This window comes from Chanodichthys erythropterus, chromosome 8 (genome assembly GCF_024489055.1).
Source record: "Chanodichthys erythropterus isolate Z2021 chromosome 8, ASM2448905v1, whole genome shotgun sequence".
NCBI lineage: Eukaryota > Metazoa > Chordata > Actinopteri > Cypriniformes > Xenocyprididae > Chanodichthys > Chanodichthys erythropterus.
In genome coordinates this window covers 9,222,017-9,249,456 of record NC_090228.1, presented here as the reverse complement: position 1 = coordinate 9,249,456, position 27,440 = coordinate 9,222,017, and the positions used below count along the sequence as shown (strand labels likewise).

Sequence of the window (27,440 nt, the reverse complement as noted above, 5' to 3'; positions counted from 1 at the left end):
TTAAAACTTCTTGTTGTTATTTCAGAAGTCAGGCTGGTTGGAGGTTCTCGCTGCTCTGGGAGGTTAGAGATACTTGATGATCAGACGTGGGTTTCAGTGTGTGCTGCTGCCTTTGACCAGCAGGATGCAGAGGTTGTGTGTAGAGAGCTGGACTGTGGGGCTCCTGTACAGCTGCTGGGAGAAGATGCTTTTGGAAAAGGAGACGCTCAGATATGGACACAAGAGATTCAGTGCAGAGGAAATGAGTCTCAGATTCACCTCTGTCCAAAATCACCATCTCATAAAAACACCTGTTCATATGAAAATGATGTTGCCTTGGTGTGTGCAGGTTTGAGCATTTTTTTTTTTTTTTTTTTTTTTTTTTTGAATAAACTGAAATCAAATGTTAATGTTCCCAAAAACTACACTAAATATTCATTAATTTCATTCTCATTGTGTGATACTTGTTTCCCCTCATTTCTTTCCCTTTATCCATATGTCTTTACTCCCTCTTTATTCATTTCATAGACATAATGAGAGTGAGGTTGGTTGGTGGTCCCAGTCGCTGTGCTGGTAGAGTGGAGGTTCTTCATAGAGGTCAGTGGGGAACAGTGTGTGATTATTTCTGGGATATGGCTGATGCTGCAGTGGTGTGTAGAGAGCTGGACTGTGGAGAACCAGTAGATGCTCTGGGTGGTGCTCACTTTGGACAAGGATCAGGATCGATCTGGACAAATCGCAAGTACTGTTCTGGATCAGAATCTACACTAAAGAACTGTGGAACAGTAAATTGGGGTTTATATAACTATGATCATACAAAAGATGCAGGAGTCATCTGCTCAGGTAATCTGCTCCAAACCCTGTCCTATTTTTATACCACTGATAAACCACCTGCTTCAAAGCTATAGTTTACCAAAAAATGAAAACTTAGGCATCATTTACTTTGTGTCTTTTTAAACTTACATTACATTGTTCTGTGGAGCACAAAATGTATTTTATTTTACTTTCATTATATTGAAAAGAGCACCAGGATATTCTGTAAAATTCCCCTTTTTATGTTCCATGAAAGAATGAAAGATGAGTTAAAGAGTTTGGATTGGCATGAGATTGAGTAATTTGATTATTTTACTCCTTTCACATTAATAAATGGTGCTTTGTGGGAGACCAGTAATGACAAAAATTACACATAGATAGCAAACAGAACTGGAATGTTTCTTATCTCTTGCTACTTCAGGTGTCAGGCTTATTGGAAACTCCAGCTGCTCTGGGAGAATTGAAGTTCTTGATAATCAGACGTGGATTTCAGTGTGTGCTGCTGCCTTTGACCAGCAGGATGCAGAGGTTGTGTGTAGAGAGCTGGACTGTGGGGCTCCTGTACAGGTGCTGGGAGAAGATGCTTTTGGCAAAGGAGACGCTCAGATGTGGACACAAGAGATTCAGTGCAGAGGAAACGAGTCTCAGATTCACCTCTGTCCAACATCCTTATACACAAACAGTTGTTCAAATGATAATTACCAGAGGCTGTTCTGTGCTGGTGAGTTAAAAGTATATGTCACACCTTTTACTCATAGGATGAGTCTCAGTCAGCTCCCTAGTTCAGTAGTCAGAACACTGCAGGGAGCCAGCCATTTTAAGGGCTGTTTCAATCACAAAATCCTTTGAGTGCACTGGAATGTTCACTCCCTAGAAATCCCACAATGAACTCCAAAATCCAGATGCTCACTATGCCTTGCATGGAAATTCTGAAGTGCAAAACAAATCGCATGAACCAACAGAATATCAACACAATATTATCATGGCATGGGATAGAAGATTTGAAAAGTCAAACCATTATTTAATGAAATGTCAGCATAAACATCAGTAGATATGTGTTATAAAATTAAAATTTGGCTAAAATGTTGCATATACAGTACTGTGCAAAAGTCTTAGGCACGTCATTATTTTCACCCCCCAAAAAAGGTTTTAAGGCAGTTATTTATATCTTTTGCTCTAGTGTGTCAATAGGAAATATCCGTTCACATTTCCAAACATTCATTTTGCCATTAATTGTAATAATCCAGTGAGATTTTTGAATACACAAGGAGTCTGACAACAGCCGGTGCTCCACACAGTGATCTGATCTCACCATCATCAAAGCCATCTGTAACTACATGAAGAAACAGGTGAAACTGAGACAAACTAAATCCAGGAGAACTGTGGCCGTGTCTCTAAGATGCTTGAAGAAACCTGCCTGCAAAGATATAGTACTGTGAAGAGTTTTAGGCATTTGTGTAAAAATGCTGTAAAGTGAGGATGTTTTTAAAAAATACTGTTATAAATAGATTTTATATATCAATTAACTTATATTAACGAAATCAAAACAATATTTTGTGTGACCACCCTTTGCATTTAAAACAGCTCTTGTCCAGGTACACTTGGGCATCATTTTTCAAGTAGCTTTGGAGGCAGGTTTCTTAAAATCTCTTGAAGACACGGCCACAGTTCTTCTGGGTTTGGTTTGTCTCAGTTTCACCTGTTTCTTCATGTAATCACAGACGGATTTGATGATGGTGAGCTCTGATCTCCATGTGGAGCACCGGCTGTTATCAGTCTTATTGTGTATTCAAAAATCTCACTGGATTATTACAATTAAAAACACCAGTGTAGTGAGCCAGTGTGCTTTACCAGTGCCTGAATTTGTGTACACAATACTGACACGTGAACTAGTGTGCTTATGGAGATGCACCCATAGTCTCTATCTGTATTTTTCTGTCACTTAGATAAAAAGAATGTGAGGTTGGTTGGTGGTCACAGTCGCTGTGCTGGTAGAGTGGAGGTTCTTCATAGAGGTCAGTGGGGAACAGTGTGTCATTATGGCTGGGATATGGCTGATGCTGCAGTGGTGTGTAGAGAGCTGGACTGTGGAGAACCTGTAGATGCTCTGGGTGATGCTCATTTTGGACCAGGATCAGGACCAATCTGGATGGGTGGTACATTTTGTGCTGGATCAGAGTCTACACTGAAGAACTGTGGGGCAGTGGGATGGAGCATACATGCGTGTACTCACAATTATGATGCCGGTGTCATCTGTTCGGGTGAGTAATTTAACTGATTGCCCAATAATTTGTGTTTACATAAAGAATATTTTGTTTGTAAAACTGTAAATGTTTGTATGGTTATTGTATGTATATTGTAACTATCAAGCATTTCTTTTTGTCTACTGTGTCATTCCTGTAATATGAACAGGTCATAAAGCTTCCAGACTCATCAATGGATCTCACCTCTGCTCTGGGAGGTTAGAGATACTTGATGGTCAGTCGTGGTTTTCAGTGTGTGCTGCTGCCTTTGACCAGCAGGATGCAGAGGTTGTGTGTAGAGAGCTGGACTGTGGGGCTTCTGTACAGGTGCTGGGAGAAGATGCTTTTGGAAAAGGAGACGCTCAGATGTGGACACAAGAGATTCAGTGCAGAGGAGATGAGTCTCAGATTTCATCTTGCTCAATATCACCATCACACAAACACAGCTGCAGCAGTGAAAATAATGTGGGAATCATCTGTTCTGGTACATTATAAATATTCAGTGTCTCTTCATTTGATACAGTATGTCTTCTCTGTCAGCTGCATACTTTATTTTAACTTCTTTATTCAGGTTACACAGAGGCCAAACTGATGAACGGTTCAGACTCTTGTTCTGGAAGAGTGGAGCTTCGGTTCATCAATGAGTGGGGCACAGTGTGTGATGCATGTTGGGATATGAGAGCTGCCAGTGTCCTCTGTAGACAGCTGAATTGTGGGATTGCTGTGTCTGTTGTGGGATCAGACTGGTATGGAGAGGGAAGTGGTGAAATCTGGGCTGATGTGTTTGATTGTGACGGGAATGAAACAAAACTCTCTGAATGTTCCATCTCTTCATGGAGTCGAGCTGAATGTTCTCATAGACGAGATGTTGGAGTCATCTGCTCTAGTGAGTCCTTTCATTTATTTCTGACTTTATCATGTAAACTGTAATACTGATTTAAAAACAAGAATTTCTCCTTAGATTCCTCTCTGGCTGTTCATGATGGTCTGGTGCAGTTGTCTGGAGAGAGACAGTGTGAGGGGGAGGTGGAAGTTTCCATCCATCAGGTCTGGAGGAGAGTTCTGCTGGACTCCTGGAGTCTCACTGAATCCTCTGTGGTCTGCAGACAGCTGGGCTGTGGCTCTGTGCTGAACTTCTCCGGCTCCTCTTCATCCAGTCCTGAACACAGTCATGAGTGTGTGACGGGCTTCCAGTGCTCTGGGAGTGAAGCTCATCTGGGGAACTGCAGATCTCCACAAACTCTCAACTGCAGCTCCACACAACAGCTGTCAATCACCTGCCTTGGTGAGAAGAGCAACATCTGGGGAGATTCTTCAGTTGTTAGTGATCACTAATGTGTTTTTCTTTCTCTGAATATCAGGTCGTGGGTCCATCAGGCTGGTGGGTTCTGGGGGAGACTGTGCAGGGAGGCTGGAGGTTTTTCACAGCGGCTCATGGGGGACAGTGTGTGATGACTCCTGGGATATTAAAGATGCCCATGTGGTGTGCAGACAGCTGCAGTGTGGAGTGGCCCTCAGTAACCAGCAGGTACCAGCCTGGTTTGGTCCTGGTTCTGGACCCATATGGCTGGATGAGGTGGAGTGTGAGGGGAATGAGACGTCCCTGTGGAGCTGCTCTTCTCCAGGCTGGGGAAAACATGACTGTCAACACAAGGAGGATGTAGGAGTTGTGTGCTCAGGTAAATAGTAGGGTGTGATGAGATCTCTTGCTGCGAGATCTCATGAGATTAAAACTTGACAAGACTTCTTCGTGGTGAAAAGCTGTCTCGTGATATTGCCATGTCGGAGTGTGAGGGTTAAATTAGGAGAGAATATGCGACTGCTACATTTACTTTACACCTCCACTGTCGTTTTAATTTTTATAGAAATAAAAACCATTGAATTCAGGTGGATAACGGTCATTTTATTTCCTTTCTGCTCATCCAACACGAGCAGCAGAGTCGTACGTATTTCAGCAGGAACGTACTCGGTTACTAACATAACATTGGTTCCCTTAGATACGGAACGAGTACTGCGTCGTTCATCTTAATATTCATAAGACAAGAAGCATATAGGGAAAACTCCTTTTTTCTCAGATTCTGAAGTCTTCATACAATCACACAGTGTTAACTGCACGGCCATTGTTTCATGGAGTTAAAGTAAACGATCCAATGACAGTGCGGACTCGCGCGAGCCCACCAAAAGGGGCGGGTATTGGGCTATACAAGCGTCCATCTGACCATGGTAAATCGATTTAAGTCGACTGAAGCGACGGCTTGAGGCGTCTCGCGAGTAGCGCGGCAAAGTACTCAGTACTTGTTCTGTATCTAAGGGAACCGAGGTTACATCAGTAACCGAGTACATTGCCTTGCAATACTATGCAAGTACTGTGCCGTTCGTCTTATTCATAAGACAAGGCGCATACGGGGACAGTACAATCATGCCATGCTACACAGGGGGACGGCCGAGCATTGTGGCAGAGCACTTGAAAAAAGGGCTTGCAACAGATACCATAAAGGCTGGAACACATCAAGCCGATGCTGACGAACTAGTGGTGATGAAAGCAGACTGCAGGGTTGGCTCACGTCGGCAGCGTCTGTGTCCAAAGTTGCCCTGACACACTGAACCGATGCTCGACAGCCAAGAAGCACGTCCGTTCAGTGCCTGCGCAAGATGAAATGCCTTTTTAAACCAGCAGGTGGCAGTATCTGAATAGCCAGTCCGGGATGGAGTGCCCTCTAGTGGCAGATTAGGGCACTCCCACTAGTGATCATGACATTACCCCCCCTCAAAGGAGCGGCTACCACAAAAACTCAGGAGGGAGGAGGACAGGAGGAGGATCAGGGGGAGGGATGGCGGGCCAGGTCCAGAGTCCCCGACTGAGGGCCAGGGGGGAGCCGGGGGAACAGACCAGGTGGGTTCCAGCAGGTCTGGAGTCCTGGCTGATTGCCAGGGCGGTGATAGAGGAACTGACCAGGCAGGTTCCAGCAGGTCTGGAGTCCTGGCTGAGTGCCAGGGCAGTGCTGGAGGAACTGACCAAGCGGGCGCCGGCAGGTCTGGAGTCCTGGCTGATTGCCAGGGTGGTGCTGGAGGAACTAACCAGGCGGGTTCCAGCTGGTCTGGAGTCCTGGCTGATTGCCAGGGCGGCACTGGAGGAACTGACCAGGCGGGTTCCAGCAGGTCTGGATTCCTGGCTGAGTGCCAGGGCATTGCTGGAGGAACAGACCAGGCGAGTCTCAATGGTTCAGACGGCCTGGGCAGAGGCGGCAGGGCAGAAGGCTTGGACGGCGGCTGCAGGGCTGAAGGCTTGGACGGCGGCAGCAGGGCAGATGGCCTGGGCGGTGGCAGCAGGGCAGACAGCCTGGGCGGCGGGGGCAGGGCCGACCAAGGGTGCTCCGTGGCCGCATCAGGGAGAGCGGGCAGCTCGGTGATGGTCTCCGTGACCGTATCAGGGAGAGCGTGCAGCTCGGTGACGGCAGAAGGCAAGGCGCCTTAGTTGGTGCCGGCAGGGCAAGGCGCTTGGGAAAACAGAGAACAACCTCTGGAGTGGACTCAGTGGCTGGAGCGTACTCACTGGCTGGAGCGGACTCACTGGCTGGAGAGGCCTCCGGGCCTTGAAGGATGAAGGAAGTCTTCTTCCTTCTCCTCCTCCTCCTTTTACCTGGGTGGTTTGTTCTGTCACAGTTGCACACAAAAACAAGATGTTAGGATCCAAGCGCAGCATTTATTGGTTAATCCAAAGGCATAATCAAACAGGCAAGGGTCAAACTCCACAGCACAGTCCACAAAAACAAAAATCCAGGAATAAAAAGGTGCACGTAACATAGACAGACACTGATAAGGGAAACACAAAACATCTGGGTGCAATGACATGAGATAATGAGTCCGGGAAGTGCGTTATGGGTAATGAAGTCCAAGGGGTGAAAACAAGAGTCCGGGATGCACGTCCGTTCTGTGCCTGCGCAAGATGAAATGCCTTTCCAAACCAGCAGGTGGCAGTATCTGAATAGCCAGTCCGGGATGGAGTGCCCTCTAGTGGCAGATTAGGGCACTCCCACTAGTGATCATGACAGATTCATGACAGTATCCGAAAAAAAGCAGACGAGGACCAACTTCAGCCGACGGTGCAGAACACACTGAGAAAACTTAGTCGGCCGATGAACAAAAACTGCCCGACAGCCGACCGTCTGTTTGGTGTATTCCTGCCTTAAGACAGGATGGCCTAGACAACGGGGACTGAAACACTGTATTCATCCTCCCAAGCCCATAAACTAGGGCACCACTGGGGCCTAGGGTGTATATAGAGGGTACAGAACATAGTTACACCTGGACATGGTCGGGGTCGTAATGGAAAACCATAAGCTGGACACAGCAAGGAGGCTCATTTAGAAAGGACCTGCGTCTGAAGCGCAGGGACATCTAGATAATAAAACCTGACAAATGTGGACGGTGAGGCCCAGCCGGCCGCTGCACAGTTGTCAGCGATGGAAACGCCACAGGACCACAGCCACGAGGAGGCCAAAGTGCACTTGCTCGATGCTGCAGGCGGCTTGGGGACGAAGCGCTGACCAGGCTGCTTGGGAGCAGCGTGGGAACAGGGCTGCTTGAGAGCGGCGAACTGATCTGGCTGCTATGAAGCAGCAGGTTGATCAGCTCTGCATGAGAGTGGCAATCTGGCAGAGCAGTGAGAGAGCTGCAAGCTGCTTGTAGTCGGCGGCTGCTAAAGAGTGGCGAGCAGGGAGAGGTGAATTGACTAAACTGCTGCAGAGCGGCGAGCTGATCAGCGGCAAATTCCAGATGCTTGCAGGTGAAGGCAGCTTCAAGTCTCGTAGATCAAGCAAAGAGATATCTGCGTCGCTGAAGGAGAATGAATAGATTTGCCATGGTGAGACAGCTGCTTATATAGCCCGATAGAATGCGCGCTCAGCACCGCCGCTCCGTATTCACAGAGTACACGCGATCGCGAAAGCAAAAGTAAATCTCAATACCCCACATTTTGAAAGTGGCTTCCTGATGTATGCAATTATCTCCCAATGTGAAAGCTATCTTAGGCTGGACTGTGTAGTTGTAACCAATTCTGTATCATGCTTGAAGAAAAAGTGCTTGTTTACCCAGGTTCTACTCACCCCGCTCTGCGCGGGCCTCGAACCTGGGTCTCCAGTGTGGGAGTCGGACGCTCTAACAAGGAGGCAAAAGGCTGCAACCTCTAGTGTCAGTTGCTACAGCGTTTCTTGAGATCAAAGGAGTGAGGTTTACTCGCACAGAGACTACTAGCTGGCCTCCATTACACTTATGTTGAGTGTAAATGTACCTGTTGACGAAAAATGTTCTGTCCAGTTGGATAGCCAGCTCATGATTGAACAGTTATTAGTAAACCCACAATCCTGCATTCTCCTCTCTGTGTGGTTGTTTGATCTCAAGTTACCACAATACTGTTCTAAGGTCTGAAGAGCAGGCACGCCGTTGACATGGGGGACCATGCACTTGGGCTGCTTCAATCAGTCACACTATATCATCTTTTAGCTTAAGATATTTTCTTTCAAATGAGACCATTTTCACGGTTTTGTGAGCTTTCGTTCGTAAATAATCAATTGTTTTGTTGCGGATGTGAACAGGAAATGCGCTCTCGAACGGAGAAACACGCAATCTCCAAACAGTCGATCAAAGCGTGCTAATGATTTAGGACAGGTCTATGGTATATAAATCATGAACGTTAGCGTTTGTCAATCGAGCCAAACCATCCATTCAGAAACAGAGAAATTTGACACTTCAAGGTAAGGAGGCTGATCTCTCAGGTTGACACGCGAGCTGGCTTGACTGAAGTTTTCGTGATGATTTATAGTTTATGGACTGTTTTGATTTCAGTAATTACATCTAGAAAGGTAAAAGCATTGATGGCATCTATAAAAGAGATATCTGAAATCGAAACTAAAGGGATTGTCCTCATCCTTGCACGCGTTTAATTGGTATGTGTATCCTGTAGTGTTGTCAAAAGTACCGACTTCGGTACCTATCGGTACTGAAATTTTAAAAACGTGACGCTTTGAGCGCTGTTGAGCGGATTCATAAACATCTCTGATTGGCCATTGTGTTGACGCGCTCATCGGATATGCCTGTGATTGGCTACAATGATCAACGCGTGGGAGCATTTGAAAGCACACGGAAGTGTTTGAATTTGAAAGCGTTTTGAAAGTGGGAGCGCAAGCAATTGAAAGCAGGCGTCTAACAGTGGACCGATCCGCGATAGACGCCTGCTTTCAAATGCTCCCATATGTATCTGTGTAAGCGCTTAGTGAAGAGATTAATTGATGACTATTTACAACGTTTTTACAGCGTTGATCATTGAAGCCTATCACAGACATATCCAATGAGCCGTGAAAACAACGGCCAATCAGAGATGTTTACGAATCCACTCAACAGCGCTCCAAGTGTCACGTTTTTAAAATTTCAGTACCGACTAGGTACCGAAGTCGGTACTTTTGACAACACTAGTATCCTGTAATACTGCATTTGCAATGCTTATCAGAGGCATGAACTTTGAACAAAACTACGCCACCCCAGGGGCCTATTAGCGGGGATCGCCCTTCACGGTAAAATACACTAGGCTCACAGGTTCGTTAAGGCTGAGTCAGATACCAGACAAGGAGGTGTCAATTTCAACAATGATCTTTATTTGGGATAATAGAAAATTCCACATTAATAGAGTGCCTCAGGGATGACACGGTTTTGTAGGCCAACCCGGAAGTTAGCGGCACATGGGTTCCCTCGGTTGAAAGCCTATGCATTTTTCCCATAGACTTTTGGAAAAATCGCAGAAAATAAGCTCTGTGTTTAACAAAGGGTTATGACACTTACACGTTTTGTCTATCAAGATAGTCTTTACAAGTTAAAACAACATAAATACATTTTGAAGCCTAAATAAAGTCAGATATAAAAAGCTAACAGTAGGCTATAAACTGACTACAGCACACCATGGTCACGGATCAACGTCGTCACCACAAAGCTTCCTCGAACTCTATTTAAAAAACAATGTTATTTAAAAACATGTTCGCTGATTATGATCTGTGCTGTGTATGAATACTTATACACTTTTTAATGAGAAATGCTGTCCAAATGTCCTGTTTATCATGATGACGTCTAAAGTCCCCGCCAAAGGAAGTAGTCCCTTTTAGCAATTTGTTAGCAACCGCCGTTTTTAAGACACAGTAAAGGTTTAAAAAAAATCACTAGCGGGTTATAACTGGTGTGTTTTATGTCATAGATCAAAACATGAAAATATTTAGAGGCTTTGTTAACCACAGACCTTATTTCAGGCGATTTAGCAAAAACCCATTAAAAAACCCCATAGACTTTACGGTGTAGGAACCGGAAGCCCTAAAATGCTAACTCGCTTCTGGGTTTTGCCTACAAAAATGCGTCATCCCTGAGGCACTCTATTCAATAAAACCAGTCGCTCTCACACAGTTTACCAAATTCAGAATTACACTCACACCACAGCACGCCGCACCTTACTGTGAACACTGCATTCAGGCAAAAGACCCACCACCACAGCAAAAAGAGATCGCAATTACAATTCCAATTGATGGTAAAGGCACCACGCCACAAGCCCAAACCACAGTCCAGCTGATTCAGCAGGTGTTAGATGCTGCAAATATAAACGGCTAGCAAAATTAGACACCGTGTGACGACACACGACACGAGCTAAAACTAGTTTACAGCGCGGAGAGATCAGTCCAATCCAGCAGAACCGTAGGCTGTGATCCAGTCTCCCTTGATTCACAGGAACAGTATGATGATCACAGTGACAAAGGTCCGATGACACGAAGAAGTAGAAGAAATAAAGCAAAGCAGCCAGCATGACAGGCATCCAAACGGAGATTTAAACGAGACACAAAGCCCACTGTAACGTCACTTGCATGTTGGCCCACACCTTAAAGTAAAATTCAACACACAAAACATAAATTTAACCAGCCAGCCCGCTAACGATCATTCGGTTATATGCTCAAAATCAAAACATACTTGTAATGCGACTCATATGCACATAAACGGTTGCGTGCTAAATGCATTTCTGTAAAAAAAAAAAAAAAAACAGATCATGGCATCCAACAAAGCTCCTCAGTCCACCCTTTAACAAAAAAATAAACCCATGATACCCTGTATAATAAACCCACAAACAGACCGCAATCACTGCCAACAGCTCCTACCTCACAAACCCAACCGGAAGTAAGGTGACTTGCTACCTGAGGCAGAGAAGACGCACACACATAGCGACACTACAGGCACTTTTATACACCACTAACCGAGAGTAATTAAAAGGCACTCCTCTTATTCGTGGATTATGTCAGAGGTAGACAGAACTGCTACACATATGATAATTCATACTCAGAAAGTAGAACTGAAATGACACTCATTACAAGATGATTAGTTAACATTTCATGGTTGAAATGAATGGGGTTGGATAAGAGCTGATAGCTTCCATGTTTTCATCTAGAGTTTAAAGAGATCAGGTTAACTGAGGGGTGTGAAGGGAATGTGGAGGTTTTCTACAATGGATCCTGGGGTAATGTGTGCTGGAACAAGATGGACAGAGACACAGCGAGTCTGATCTGTCAGGAGCTGAACTGTGGAAGATCTGGAGCTTTTTCCAGTTCTACACCAAGAGTGGAATCAGCTCGTAACTGGTTGGATGAAGTGAAATGTCGACCACATGATTCAAATGTGTGGCAGTGTCCATCTTCACCCTGGGGACAGAATGACTGTGGTGAATATGAAGTGGCCAAAATCACCTGTTTGGGTAAGACTGATGTATTTTCCATCTCTAACTGAGTGTATATATATATATATATATATATATATATATATATATATATATATATATATATATATATATATATATATATATATATATATATATATATATATATATATATATACACTGTAAGAAAAAATACACCATATCTACTCAATAAAAATGAGGCAACAGATTACAAGCAATATTATTAATTAAATTTCACAAGGTTTAGTATTGAGTAAATATTAATTAAATGAGACCCTTAATAGTTATCCATTTAATATTAGTAGATTTGAATAGAAAACAGTACAGAATTAATTAGAACCTAAACAAAAATATTGAGTTGAATTGAAAAAGATAAACTCCCTAATGTGTAAATAGTACTAATAAAAATTAATTTAATTCTACATTCTACTCAAAGAAGAATTTTATTAAAAACTCACTTTTGTGCTTCACACAGCAAAAACTGCAGTGTTAAATTAACTCTCCTGGGAGTACATGTGAGACCATACTCAAGAGTGTTAAAGTATTAAAATACGAGTGTTACATGAACACTGAAGCGACATCAAGAATCAGCCTGTGAATCTCAACGACGGTGACAAGCAACATATTCTGATCAACAGATCAACTCTGAACATTAGAAAACAAGCTACTAAAAAGTCGCATAAACAGAACAAAATAAAATATGAGAATAAAGGAAATTACTAAGACAATTCAGCTAATAATTTATTCATGCAGCAATGCATGATGGGAGCCATGGATGAATTTTGATTGGTGGCACACAGAATGCATGCGTTCTTCTTACTAGCCCAGTGATAACAAAATACGTTTTCTTACCTAAAGTCAACCAGTTAAATTTTGCAAGATGAGCAATATAGAAGAAAACGAACATTCACTGTCTGTAGCCTAATGTTACTCTCTTCAAATGTCTTGTAGGCCTGCTGCATAAAAAAGGCGCACTTTGACAGGAAGTGCTTTTCAATTAAAAATTGCCTGATTACATTAATTTGAATTCACTCAATATTCTCTCCATTTGGGATTAGGTAAATATAATGCTTATGTTTTATTTAACTACAATGGGTAGATTTTATTCCAACCGTTTTTATTTGAAATTTAATTAAATATTTGCCTCAAAATCATAAACACAATTATATTGAATACATTTTAACCAAAAACATTAATTCAAATCTATATGACCACAGAATCATTTCTTACAGTGTATATATATATATATATATATATATATATATATATATATATATATATATATATATATATATATATATATATATATATAAAACAAATACAATAAAAAACTATAGATTTAACACGTTAACTCATGCAATTAATTTTTTTAGTTTAACATGTTAAAAATATTTAATGTACCATACATTTTTACCATCATCTATTAGCTAGCATTACATTATATGATCACACTCTTACTCATGCAAATGCTTTTAAACCATTCAAGTGTGACAAAAGAGAACTCATTGCAGTACTGGCACGCTGTCTGTGAATCTCCTGTCTGTATGACACACACACGTGACTCACAAGACAGAAATCTACTGAAAAATGCCATCCGCATTGAGTCCTTTTTTGCACTTGCACTTTGCAATGGATAAAAACACAAAATTATGCCAAAAATGCCTGATAAACCTGCTGCTGTTTGTCATTAATGTTAATCAAAGAACAAAAGAAAAAGAGAAAATCACTCACTGCTCTTGACTAAATAACTTTTTTAGCTTTAATAAGGATTAATCTATATCGAATTTATAATTTATTCAGTGAAGAATGTGAAGTTTTTGATAGAACTTTAATTTCTGTATATTTCCTACCTGTTACATCAAATGTTTAAAATATACTGTCTATGTTGTTTCTAAATTAATTTGTAGATGAAATGTACAATTATTACAATATAAAAATATATTAAAAACTTTAATGTTAGGTCTGATTAATCATGATTAATTAAAAAAAAATGTTTTTTTTTTTTTTTTCTAAATCGATTGACAGCACTAAATATAATATTTAATTAATTTGTGATTACAGAACAGGAGAGTCATGAGTCCCCTAGAAGCTCTTTGTCATGCTCCACATCTCCACATCAGAGACAGTGTTCAGGTAAATTAATCTGATGTAGCAGAACATAAAAATCATAACAGCCATATGTAATGTATGCATGTAAATTTGTTCAGAGTAATCTCACACCACACTGTAGGTGTCGCTGTTCTAACAGAACTCTCTTGGCCAATAATAATGTCTACTTGTCTGTGATTTAGATCATGTTCCTCTCAGACTGAGTGGAGGGGAGGGCCGGTGCTCTGGGAGGCTGGAGGTGTATCATAACGCTGTGTGGGGCTCAGTCTGTGATGATCTGTGGGACATCAGCGATGCTCAGGTGGTCTGCAGACAGCTGGGTTGTGGAGCAGCACTGAGGGCTGATGGGAATTCAGTCTTTGGTGCTGGTGAAGGTGTTGTGTGGCTGAACAGAGTCGAGTGCAGAGGGAATGAGATTCACCTGTGGGACTGTCCTCTCTCCCTGAAGAACCACACTGACTGCTCCAACAAAGATCACGCTGGACTCACCTGTGCAGGTCACAGCAAAGCATGATGAAATGTATTCATTCACTGCTAATAATATTTGTGTATTTGTTTGTTTAATGTGTTTGTGTCTGTTTTTCCAGATTTGTCAGTGTCCTCTACTCCTGCCACAACAACATCATCTTCTCCTCCAGTTTCTCAGACAGTGAGCTCAACATCAGTCTCTCGTCCACAAACTCCTCCGTCTCTCTCTGTGCTTGTGATTGTACTGGGAGTTGTGCTCTTACTGCTCTTAGTGCCACTGCTTATACTGATTCAGCAGAACAGAGTGATGAGGAGAGGTAGGAGAGATCCAGAGACTGTCATATTGTGTCTTATTCAGTGTGTGATCAGTCATGTGTTGTGAACTGACAGCAGGTTTGTCTCTCTACACTCACAGCTCTCTCTAAGAGGAGACACAGGAGCATGACTGAGGCCATTTATGAGGAGATTCATCACAGACCCAATAACAGACACAGTCTCTTCACTCAGAGGGGTGAGTAAGTGTCATAGTGTCTGATTTGTGGAGATCAGCAGGGTAATGAGTTTATTCAGAGGGTGAGTAGAGTAAATCACATAGGTCTGTGTTTGAGTCACTTGTAATGATACTGGGTTAGTGCTATATGATCCAAATGATATGGAGATTTTGGCTGATTTGTGACTGTGAACATGTCTGATGGTTTTACTCCATAACAGGAAGTGTCCTTTCTACTGAACAGCATTCTGGGTATGAAGATGCTGATAAGCTTCTTTCAGGTTAGACGACTGAAATATAATTATTTTACCTACTACATACAGAGAAGTATCTGTGTTAAATGATTAAAAACATTCACTCAAGTGATCTTAGAGTATAAATGATAATAAATCATTCAGCTCATAATTCAGATAAGGTTTTATTATTATTATTATTATTATTATTATTATTATGCATGTATTTTCTTTTTCAAAGCAAATTCTGCAGTAGGAGTGAAAACTGACTACTATGATGATGTCACCACCACTGAAGGACCAACAGGTCAGTGACTTTGTTAAATGGTCACAGAAATTCACTTAATAGAATCACCTATTTGGCCTGTGAATTAGTTTCTGTTTATCCTCTTTTTCTGTTAAATAATTTAGTAGAGCAACAAATCACACCAGAGAATTATGATGATGTAATCATTCCTGAATGGAGACCTCATGATACAGGTTTATTTCTTTTAATTATTTCGACAGGTTTTAACACACTATATATATTTATATGCATTTTAATTACACATATGTACATTTTCATTTTTCATTATTTTATTGTAGATGACTTAGCAGAGAACTATGATGATGTCGTCATTGTATGTCAGTTCTCCAATGATAAAAAAGGTGTGGGTTTCAAATTATACACTTCTACATTACTTTTTTCCCCCCCCTTATTTTTCATCAAATATGAATCGAGTATGAAGACTTTTTCATGTAATTAATACTAGGCACATTTATATCAGAGGGTGTTCAGGAGGAGTATGATGATGTGAAGAACGTCGGGGAAAATATGAGTGACATGTTTGGTATTTTATTGACACCTTTTTCACTGAATAATTTTGGTTTAGCCTTTATAATAGCTTTAAATAATTAATTTATCTGGTTCTGTTGTCACAATAGCTAATTTAAAGGTGCCCTAGAATCAAAAATTGAATTTACTTCGGCATAGTTGAATAAAAGTTCAGTACATGGAAAAGACATACATTGAGTTTCAAACTCCATTGTTTCCTCCTTCTTATGTAAATCTCATTTGTTTAAAAGACCTCCGGAAAACAGGCGAATCTCAACATAACACCAACTGTTACGTAACAGTCGGGATCATTAATATGTAGACCCCAATATTTGCATATGCCAGCCCATGTTCAAGGCATTAGACAAGGGCAGCCAGTATTAACGTCTGGATCTGTGCACAGCTGAATCATCAGACTAGGTAAGCAAGCAAGGACAATAGTGAAAAATGGCAGATGGAGCAATAATAACTGACATGATCCATGATATCATGATATTTTTAGTGATATTTGTAAATTGTCTTTCTAAATGTTTTGTTAGCATGTTGCTAATGTAGGCTACTGTTGGTTAAAATTACCATCGTTTATTACTGTATTCGTGGAGACGAGCCGTAGCTATTTTCATTATTAAACACTTGCAGTCTGTATAATGCATAAACACAACTTCATTCTTTATAAATCTCTCCAACAGTGTGTAATGTTAGCTTTAGCCACGGAGCACGATCAAACTCATTCAGAATCAAATGTAAACATCCAAATAAATACTATACTCACATGACCCGAAGCATGCATGCATGACGAACATCTTGTAAAGATCCATTTGAGGGTTATATTAGCTGTGTAAACTTTGTAAATGCACTGTATTATAGAGTTGCGAGCTCGATGGGCAGGGAGCACAAGATTTAAAGGTGCCCTAGATTGTTTTTTTACAAGATGTAATATAAGTCCTAGGTGTCCCCTGAATGTGTCTGTGAAGTTTCAGCTCAAAATACCCCATAGATTTTTTTTATTTTTTTAGTTAATGAAGCCTATTTTGGGGCTTCATTAACTATGCACTGATTTTTTCAGCACGGCCCCTTTAAGAGATGCGCTTCCTCTGCCACATGAGCTCTCGACTATATATACATTGCATAAACACAGTTCACACAGCTAATATAACCCTCAAATGGATCTTTACAAGATGTTCGTCATGCATGCTGTATGCATGCTTCGAATTATGTGAGTAAAGTATTTATTTAGATGGTTACGTTTGATTCTGTGTGAGTTTGAGGCTATGCTCTGTGGCTAAAGCTAACATTACACACTGTTGGAGAGATTTATAAAGAATGAAGTTGTGTTTATGAATTATACAGACTGCAAGTGTTTAATAATGAAAATAATGACGGCTCTCATCTCCGTGAATACAGTAAGAAACGATGGTAACTTTAACCTCATTTAACAGTATATTAGCAACATGCTAATGAAACATTTAGAAAGACAATTTACAAATATCACTAAAAATATCATGATATCATGGATCATGTCAGTTATTATTGCTCCATCTGCCATTTTTCGCTGTTGTTCTTGCTTGCTTACCTTGTCTGTGCACAGATCCAGCCGTTAATACTGCCTTTCCTTGTCTAATGCGTCGAATGGGCTGGCATTATGCAAATATTGGGGTCATACATATTAATGATCCCGACTGCTACGTAACAGTCGGTGTTATGTTGAGATCCGAGTGTTTTCCGGAAGTCTTTTAAACAAATGAGATTTACATAAGAAGGAGGAAACAATGGAGTTTGAAACTCAATGTATGTCTTTTCCATGTACTAAACTCTTGTTATTTAACTATGCCAAGGAAAATTCAAATTCTGATTCTAGGGCACCTTTAAAGGGGCCGCACCCCCTGAATCGGTGCATAGTTAATGATGCCCCAAAATAGGCAGTTAAAAAAAATTAATTTAAAAAAATCTATGGGGTATTTTGAGCTGAAACTTCACAGACACATTCAGGGGACACCTTAGACTTATATTACATCTTGTAAAAAAACGTTCGATGGCAGCTTTAAATGCAAACATTGTGTTCATTATAATACTTTTTAAAGCATGTTGAAACATGAATTTGCTCTTGTTTTCTAATTACAGACTATGATGATGTGGAGGAAGATCCAGGAAAACATGGAAGGGCTGTATAACTCAAACCACACACACCGCCTCAAATCAAAAAATTTTTAATTGGTCTGAAAAGTGCTAAGATCATCCTATATACTGTATGTTTAACCTGCAGTCCAGTAATGTTTTATGTTGCACTTTGTTTTGAAATCTAATACAGCTACAGAAAAAAAAATGCATTTCTTTAAAAATGTTTTTAATGTTTTTTCCAGATGTTTTTGCAGATTTTTTAAAAATAAATAAATAAATTTAACAACTTATTCTTTACCTTTAATAGATTTGTTTTACTTTGCGTTTATGACCTTTTTTATCATTTTAAATGATAATGTTATAAAAATAAAAATAAAAACTATAGGCCTATAGACTTAATTATTATTATATTTTTATTTGTGCACGCAGCTTTTTTTGTAAATGATTTTTAATCTGATAATATTATTGTCTGAATTTGATGATCTTTTTCAGCCATCGTGTGGTTAAAGCCCAGTTGCAGTCTTAGTGTGTGTGTGTGTGTGTGTGTGTGTGTGTGTGTGTATATATAAGAAAGAACTGAACTATTTCTGTTCCAGTGAGCGCTCAGTGAGACGCTCTCTCCTGCCCTCTGTTTTTAGTGTTTTGCTGCCCCCTTGTGGGTGAATATCGACACTGCCACATTCAATGCACATAAACATTGCCCGAGGCTGCTAAGTTCTGTGTGTTATAGTGAATGGAACCTTTTTATTTACAACTGATTTGTGGGTTTTTATAACAATAAACATTAAATTTATAACATTAAATAATAATACATAAACTATGCTAGAATGGATAACAGGGTTGCAAATTTAGCTTTAATTAATTTGGGATGAAAGTGATGTTTTGTCATAATTAATAAAATTCAGTCCTGAAAATGTAAATCTACATTTATAAAAATATATATTCAACATTAATATATTTTTGCATGTTATGATGTTTGAACTGATCAGCTATCAGTGTATGTATCAGCAGGTGTTTGGGTCTGATGCTGAATATAACATAAGGTGCTTCCTCTCTCTAAAATCTTCAAAGTCTCCCAAATTATGTGTGACTATTTTTTGCCTCTAATGTGTGTGTGTGTGTGTGTGTGTGTGTGTGTGTGTGTGTGTGTGTGTGTGTGTGTGTGTGTGTGTGTGTGTGTGTGTGTGTGTGTGTATGCATCCTCAGTGAAGTGTCTCAACAGGGAGGAGGAGTTCTCTTCAGAGCTGACGTTCTTTTGATATATCTGGTGAAAATCAGAAATGCCTCCTCTGATTTGTCACTGAAGTTGTTTGATGATTTCCTCTGTTGTGTCTAATAAGGTAATGATGAACCTGATTGGAAAGTTTTAGGGCTCTCCTCTTTAGGGGGCTGACAGTACACATGTTCTTCAGTGTATTCGAGGGACAGAAAGGAATCTTGTGCCACGCTCTGAGCTGATGAAATGGTGTGTGTCAAGCAGAAGACGGCAATGAGGATTCTGATTTTTCTGATAAAACTCATCACCAGTAGGTTTATAACTTCAGTTGAGAAGGAAAATTATCTCACTTCAAACATTTATGTGTACTAATAAGAGACTGCAGCTGACTGCTGCCTAACTGCAATCAAAATATTTGTGCTTTGTTGTAATTTTCCACTTTTTTCCCTTCCTTTTTTCTGTCTTTCATTCTCTCATTCCTCTGTTGCACTAATAGATGGTGTGAATGTGAGGTTGGTTGGTGGTCACAGTCGCTGTGCTGGAAGAGTGGAGGTTCATCATAGAGGTCAGTGGGGAACAGTGTGTCATCACGGCTGGGATATGGCTGATGCTGCAGTGGTGTGTAGAGAGCTGGACTGTGGAGAACCTGTAGATGCTTTGGGTGATGCTCATTTTGGACCAGGATCAGGACCAATCTGGATGAATCTTGTGTTATGTGCTGGATCAGAGTCTACACTGAAGAACTGTGGGGCATCAGGATGGGGTAAAAACACCTGTGATCATACTAAAGATGCTGGAGTCATCTGCTCAGGTAAACTGCTCCATAATATTACATCACTAAAAATTATCCCTCTTTTCACCAACTCCACAAAATGTAAAATATTTTAATTTGATACATACACTCTAGAGTGTAGCATTCAAAAGTTTTGGGTAAGAAAGATTTTTTTTTTTTTTTTTTTATGAAAGAGGTCACTTGCTCACCAATGCTATACCACAGTACTATTATTACAATTTAAAATGACTTCTATTTTAATTTATTTTTAGATATAATTTATTCCTATGTTGGCAAAGCTGAATTTTCTGCATCATTACTAATGTCTTCAGTATAACATGATTCGTCAGAAATCATTCAGATATGTTGATTTGCTGATTTGGTGGTCAAGAAACACTTCTTATTAACACAGTTGACAATGGTTGTGCTGCTTAATGAGTTTGTATTAAGTATTTTTTAGAATTCATTTGGAACAGAAAGTTTAAATTTATTTGAAACAAATATTTTGTAACATTGTAAGTGACCTTACTGTCATTTTAAACAGAGCATCCTTGTTGAATAAAAATAATTTTGTTATCAATCGAATCTTACAGACCTCAAATCAAGACTGTGCAAGTTTAAACCTCTCATTCACTTTTGTTTCTCTGTATCTCACATAAAAGTGTATGCTAAATAAATAAATGAGAATATACTTACGTATATGTTTCTTTAGCATATTTGCCTTCTCAGTCCATTTCCCCTTTTCAAAATTTAAGATTTTAGTTGGTTTAAAAAATATTTACGTTTTTCTTAAATATAAAATATGTTAAGAATCTGTAAAATGTTATTTTTATTCATCAAGTGTACAAGGTTTTTATTACATTCAATCATTTAAATGTTCTCTTTCAGAAGTCAGGCTGGTTGGAGGTTCTCGCTGCTCTGGGAGGTTAGAGATACTTGATGATCAGACGTGGGTTTCAGTGTGTGCTGCTGCCTTTGACCAGCAGGATGCAGAGGTTGTGTGTAGAGAGCTGGACTGTGGGGCTCCTGTACAGGTGCTGGGAGAAGATGCTTTTGGAAAAGAAGACGCTCAGATGTGGACACAAGAGATTCAGTGCAGAGGAAATGAGTCTCAGATTCACCTCTGTCCAATATCACCATCATGCAAACACAACTGCTCACACAATGTTGAACTGGTGTGTGCAGGTCAGAACTAATTACTTCTCTAGATTCAAATTCCAAGATTGATGGATGTAATATTGTACAAATGTTTTTATTCTCTCTCATCGTTTGATTCATTAATCTTTCTTTTTCATTGTCATTCTCTCTTTCCTCCCTGCCATCATTTATTGTTTTTGTTCAATATACAGTCAGTGTGAATGTGAGGTTGGTTGGTGGTCACAGTCGCTGTGCTGGTACAGTGGAGGTTCATCATAGAGGTCAGTGGGGAACAGTGTGTGATGATAACTGGGACATGTCTGATGCTGCAGTGGTGTGTAGAGAGCTGGACTGTGGAGAACCTGTAGATGCTCTGGGTGATGCTCATTTTGGATCAGAATCAGGAACAAGTGGGATGAATTATGCTGTGTGCACTGGATCAGAATCAACACTGAAGAACTGTGGATCAGGAGGATGGGCTAAACGCAAATGTGGTCATACTGAAGATGCTGGAGTCATTTGCTCGGGTAAACTGCTTCATTCAGTACATCACCTTAAAACTGCATTACTATAATTGTTTACTGTCACCAACTCCATAAAATATTGAGTATTTTATAAAGTGCAGTATGTAGTAATGACAGCTAGCAGTTGAAATATGCAGAGGTGGGACAAAGTCATTGTTTTGCAAGTCACAAGTAAGTCTTGAGTCTTTACATTTAAATCTCAAGTCATGTGCCGAATCAAGACAGGCAAGTCCAAGTCGAGTTGCAAGTCTTCAACTTTAGGCTTCAAGTCTTAAATGAGTCATTAGTGCTTGCTGCCTAAAATAAGTGTCTCAGTATTAATTAGTATAGTGTGTGTATATATAATATAATATAATATAATATAATATAATATAATATAATATAATATAATATAATATAATATAATATAATATAATGTGTGTGTAATATATGGATGGATGGATGGATGGATGGCTAAGGCTGCTTTTTCCGAGTCTGACTGTATGCACTGCACTGACTTGCCAGCACATGTTTTGAGGACTCGGAGGAATATTGCTTGTAGCCTTACGGGGATGAGGTCCACTGCTGCCAGAAAGGTGCTGGTGGACCCTCCCCTCCCTTGTGGTGACTATGATGACTCTGGTCAGGTCTTCGTCCTCTGACGTTGCCCTTATTCCCCAGTCCTTTTCTTTGACGAGAGTCTTCACCCCCCTTCCACCTTTGCGGACATCGTTTCCTTTGTCCTTGATGAAGAAGACGACTCCATGTCCATCTCGGCATCAGAAAAGTACTGGGCAGATTCGGAGCAGGATTGCCCTGACTCTGAGGGGCCCCCAAACTTCCACGTGGGTGGAGCAGAAGTCTATGGTTACATGCGCATGCCCCCCATCGAGGAGACCGTTGCCATGCACCTGTGCCTTTCTTTGGCCATGCTTGGCGCGGACCTCAGCCTTTCAGACTGACCACCCACCTCGCTGACAAGGCTTACACCTTCGCTGGCGAAGCAGCATCCGTGCTGCACGAGATAGAGGTGCTGCAGGTCTTTCAAATCAAGCTCCTGCAGTCCCTGGACAGTGGCATCATCAATGTGGATGCTGTGAAAGATCTGCTTGCAGTGACAGACTTTGCACTGATGGTGGCAAAGCGCACTGCTTTAGCCTTTGGAATGATTTATGGGATTCATAGTGGTCCTTTACTGGCACCAATGGTTAACCCTAATGGACCTAAAGAACTCCGACCGTAAGACGCTCCTTAACGCACCAATCACTCCCTCCAGCCTCTTCGGTGACATTGTGGAGTCAATCGCCGAGCACTTCTCTGAGGCGCAAAAGTGCTGTATTGTTGTGGAAGTTTTTGTGGAAATTTTAATTTTTCATATGCTTTTTACCTGTATTCTTGTGAAATATGATGCTTATGGAACATGGTATGATGTTGGCTGAAGTGGAAATGTTTAACATAGTGTTAACATAGATGTTAGAAATAGAAAGAGCAAGATATAGTATGGGAAAATGCAAGATGTATGTCTGTGCTAACAATGTGTGGAAAGTTACAGCCACTAAGAGATGTTCCAAATATGGTAAAAGGATAGAGGCTTCGGCCTTGGAGGTTAGAGATATAAAAGTGAGGGGAAACTTTCGTTCTTGGTCTTACACTCTGCAGCTACTTGTGTTTCTGTATGACCTGTCTGACCTTTCTTGCAAGAAATAAAAGCTTTAAAGACAATTGGACGTGTTTGTCTCTTATGCAGTAGAGTCGGAGTTGATTTTTGCCACAACAGTTTGGTGTCAGAAAGTGGGATTCCATGGATGTGCCTTTTGGACCCGAGAGCGGACGGTGACTGATCATCCTGGACTTAATAGTAGTCTCAGCCCTACCCCGAATAGATTAAGGGATGAGGGGCCGACCGCCAGGGTCCAGAGGGGGACACCACTGGAATCAGAAAACGAACCCAGGTGGCTACACGACTCTCTGGTAAGAGATAAATTTAAATTTTATGGGGAATTAAGTGTAAGGTGTGATTTGGTAAAGTTTGGAAGATTAGGAAACAGGAAAAATTGAAAAATTTGTGATTTAAGTGATTTAAATATGAGTTTATGTGGGTAAAATAAGTTTTTGAATAGAAAAAGTGAAAAAAAGGGGAATTTATGATTTGAAAATTATAATTAGGAAACAGGACAAACCATTGTGGCGACTCTGACTGACTTTGTGGTCGTGGTCCGGGGGGTTTTGGGAATTGAGGTCGGCTGCTGTAGAAAATTTCCGGGGAGAAATTTTGAGCTGTACCAGGTGAGCTGGAGCAATCTGTGGGAAAGGAAATCCCGAGAGGCAGATCGCGCCAGGCTTTATGACGCATCTTTTTTTTAACATCATAAAGAAAGAAGCAGTGCGATCAAGAGGTTCCTAAAACTGACCACGTTTGGGTAGTGAGAGCGCTTTCCAAGGTGGGAGATTTGCAATCGGCGATACCTGTTACCGATTTTGGGGTAAACAATCGGCGATACCCGTTACCGATTTTGGGGTGATAAATCTAGGCTGGATCACACTGAAACAAATTTTGGGATTGAGCCCAACTACAGACGAGGTTGCTGTAGGTTATAAATTTTTGAAGGTGTGACAGTCTGAGCGCTCGAGTCTATAGTGATCTGAGCAGAGAGGCTCAACCCGTCCAATTTTGGGATAAAAATTGGATCTGGAGGAGACGTCCACCAGATTATTAGGTGCGCGCCGAAAGGAAAGCCACGGGAGTCAGAAAAGGAGAACCAAAATGGGGAATCCCAGAGCAAGCTTGCAAAAAGTGTGTGTCTAGGGGACATTGATAAATTAAGTATCACGATTTCCCAGCTGGAAAAGAAAACATGTGTGAACGGCTGGTTGCAGGAAGCAGAAAAGAGAGAGCGGAGAGCTCTGCAGAAACAGTTAGTGCAACCGGTAGAGGAGGAAGTGCAGGATAAAGAAAAAACCTGAAGAAAAACAGAAAAATATAAAACACGATAAAAATGAAGGAAAAGTTAGTTAAGTATTATGATTTCCCAGAAGAGGGAACGTGGTCATAAGACTTAAGGTCGTAAGGGAATGAGTTGAAGAGAACTGCGATGTGGGGATGTTGTGTTTGTGTGAGAGCAATGTGTGTGTGAAATGTAAGCAGACAATAGATTGCAGGCTAGAGGAAGCAGACAGAAGGGAAAGGAGGTAAATGCAGAAAGAATTGGCATGTAGGGAAGAAGAAAGAATTGGCATATAGGGAAGAAGTTCGATGTGAATGTAACTTACAAAAAAGTTTTGTTTATTCATCCATTAAATGGATGCATGACATTAGATGTCTAGAGAACGACAATTTATATAAGAATGGTTGAAGGAGAAAGCAGCTATAAGGCTGTCAGTCCAACCAAGTAGTAGAAATATGATTAAAATAATATTGTGGTTCTGCAAAACAGTAGAAACCATATTGATAATGTGTTTTGCATCTGCAAACTAACTCTTTGATAGTAAGATAAGTGGCTATGATGAAGGGAAATACAGGGAGTGCAGAATTATTAGGCAAGTTGATTTTCTGATCATATTTTTTTTCCAAGCACATTTTACCAATTCCAATCCACATCAATCTTAATAACTACTATTAATATTGTTTTTAATCATTTATAAGTGATATATAATTGTTCATGAAGGCTGGAAATGAAGAATGCCCTATATTCAGGTGTGCAGAATTATTAGGCAGGTTTTCTTTTACAGATAAAATGAGCCAAAAAAGAGATTTAACTCAGACTGAAAAGTCAAAAATTATTAAATACTCATGAGAAGGACGCAATACTAATGTAATACTAGAAATTGCAAAGTTAAAGCATGACCATTGGACAGTGAAATGCTCATTGGGTCAGCGGGGTCATACAAAAACAGCTGGAGAAGAAAAGACACGTTAACTGCAAAATAATTAAGAATTAAGGTGAAGAATTAAGTGTGAAACAATCAGGAACCCTTTAGTCTCCAGCGCCACCATTTCCCAGTACTGAAACCTACCTGGAGTTTCCAGAAGTGTGAGGTGTCAGGATCTCAGAGACTTAGGTTAGGTGAAGAATCCTAAAAAATGACCCGCTCTTAATAAGAATCACAAGCTGAAGTGTTATAAAGTACATGAAGACTGGGTTTTTATAGGCCTTATAGACAGACAGCTTGAGAGTGACTCCTGAAGGACCAGCACCACATCCTCTTGTACCACTGTTTGAAGAATTTATCTTCCAGAATCTGGCAGTAAGTTTTGGAAGATCATTTAGTCCATCTCTGCAAGACGGACATTTCAGGATAAGAGATGGACTAAAAGTGAACTCCCACACCTTACTGCCAGATTCTGGAAGATAAATTCTTCAAACAGTGGTACAAGAGGATGTGGTGCTGGTCCTTCAGGAGTCACTCTCAAGCTGTCTGTCTATAAGGCCTATAAAAACCTAGTTTTCATGTATTTTATAACACTTCAGCTTGTGATTCTTATTAAGTGCGGGTCATTTATTAGGATTCTTCACCTAACCTAAGTCTCTGAGACCCTGACACCTTGCACTTCTGGAAACTCCAGGTAGGTTGCAGTTCTGGAAGATGGTGGCGCTGGAGACTAAAGGGTTCCTGATGGTTTCACACTTAATTCTTCACCTTAATTCTTAATTATTTTGCAGTTAACGTGTCTTTTCTTCTCCAGCTGTTTTTGTATGACCCCGCTGACCCAATGAGCATTTCACTGTCCAATGGTCATGCTTTAACTTTGCAATTTCTAGTATTACATTAGTATTGCGTCCTTCTCATGAGTATTTAATAATTTTTGACTTTTCAGTCTGAGTTAAATCTCTTTTTTGGCTCATTTTATCTGTAAAAGAAAACCTGCCTAATAATTCTGCACACCTGAATATAGGGCATTCTTCATTTCCAGCCTTCATGAACAATTATATATCACTTATAAATGATTAAAAACAATATTAATAGTAGTTATTAAGATTGATGTGGATTGGAATTGGTAAAATGTGCTTGGAAAAAAAATATGATCAGAAAATCAACTTGCCTAATAATTCTGCACTCCCTGTATAGCAGGAAAAAGTTAATTTTATGAAAGTGAAAATGAAAATTCTAAAAGAATGTTTCACTTTGGGGAAAAAAGGTTGAACAGTCTCAAGTATGTTTTTATGTGATGAGCGCATCGCTATCACAATGTAAAATGATTAAAATGATTTTGGACCTTTAATGTCTAAATGTTTGGTTTTTGATGATCAAAAGTGAAGTGGCAGGAAAAATGAGGTTGCCAGTTGTATCAGAAACTCAACCTGACTGGAAATTTGTAACCTCTAATTTCCATGATGTGTGAGTAAAAGACGAATATAAAGAGTTGTTTATTTGGAAATCAATGTCATTTCTGGCAAAGTCTTAAGCTAGGCCAGAGTCAAAAGACAGTAGATAAAGTTTGATGTTAAAAATTATAAAAGGCAGTGGACCAGTCCTGAAATCCTCAGTCTCTCTCACTCAAAGTCAGCTAAAAGCTGCTATCTGAGCTTGTGTCATAAGTGATAACAAGCTATTTATAGTGAAGCACAGTGTCTCAGCTAAAAATCATGGACACAGAGATGTGAAAAGAAATGATTGCCATGAAGAGGGAAATTAAATGTTAAACTTGTTAAAGGAAAACTCAATGAGTATAAGGAGGTCTTTAAATTAGTAATATAGACCTTGAAGGACAGAAGTGACTATTTTGATGAATTTCTTCTATGACCAGTAACTTTTTTTGTCTGATCTTTGTCACCACCATGTGCAGGGCCG

The 27,440-nt window shown here is 40.4% G+C and overlaps 1 protein-coding gene across 1 annotated transcript in view; it reads left to right on the top strand.

Moving 5' to 3' along the window:
• LOC137024490 (uncharacterized) overlaps window positions 1–22,893 on the top strand; it is an 87,306-nt gene extending 64,413 nt beyond the window's left edge. Inside the window, exons 23-46 of the mRNA XM_067392065.1 lie at window positions 26–328; window positions 508–822; window positions 1,214–1,477; window positions 2,997–3,053; window positions 3,205–3,519; window positions 3,607–3,921; window positions 3,997–4,359; window positions 4,397–4,714; window positions 11,506–11,839; window positions 13,886–13,923; window positions 14,082–14,254; window positions 14,300–14,396; window positions 14,487–14,684; window positions 14,783–14,878; window positions 15,079–15,138; window positions 15,332–15,397; window positions 15,502–15,570; window positions 15,676–15,738; window positions 15,843–15,920; window positions 19,735–20,049; window positions 20,899–21,195; window positions 21,360–21,674; window positions 22,332–22,495; window positions 22,600–22,893. Coding sequence (XP_067248166.1) covers window positions 26–328; window positions 508–822; window positions 1,214–1,477; window positions 2,997–3,053; window positions 3,205–3,519; window positions 3,607–3,921; window positions 3,997–4,359; window positions 4,397–4,714; window positions 11,506–11,839; window positions 13,886–13,923; window positions 14,082–14,254; window positions 14,300–14,396; window positions 14,487–14,684; window positions 14,783–14,878; window positions 15,079–15,138; window positions 15,332–15,397; window positions 15,502–15,570; window positions 15,676–15,738; window positions 15,843–15,920; window positions 19,735–20,049; window positions 20,899–21,195; window positions 21,360–21,674; window positions 22,332–22,495; window positions 22,600–22,893 — 4,907 coding nt within the window. The remainder of the gene's footprint in view (window positions 1–25; window positions 329–507; window positions 823–1,213; window positions 1,478–2,996; window positions 3,054–3,204; window positions 3,520–3,606; window positions 3,922–3,996; window positions 4,360–4,396; window positions 4,715–11,505; window positions 11,840–13,885; window positions 13,924–14,081; window positions 14,255–14,299; window positions 14,397–14,486; window positions 14,685–14,782; window positions 14,879–15,078; window positions 15,139–15,331; window positions 15,398–15,501; window positions 15,571–15,675; window positions 15,739–15,842; window positions 15,921–19,734; window positions 20,050–20,898; window positions 21,196–21,359; window positions 21,675–22,331; window positions 22,496–22,599) is intronic.
• Window positions 22,894–27,440: the final 4,547 nt, after the last annotated feature.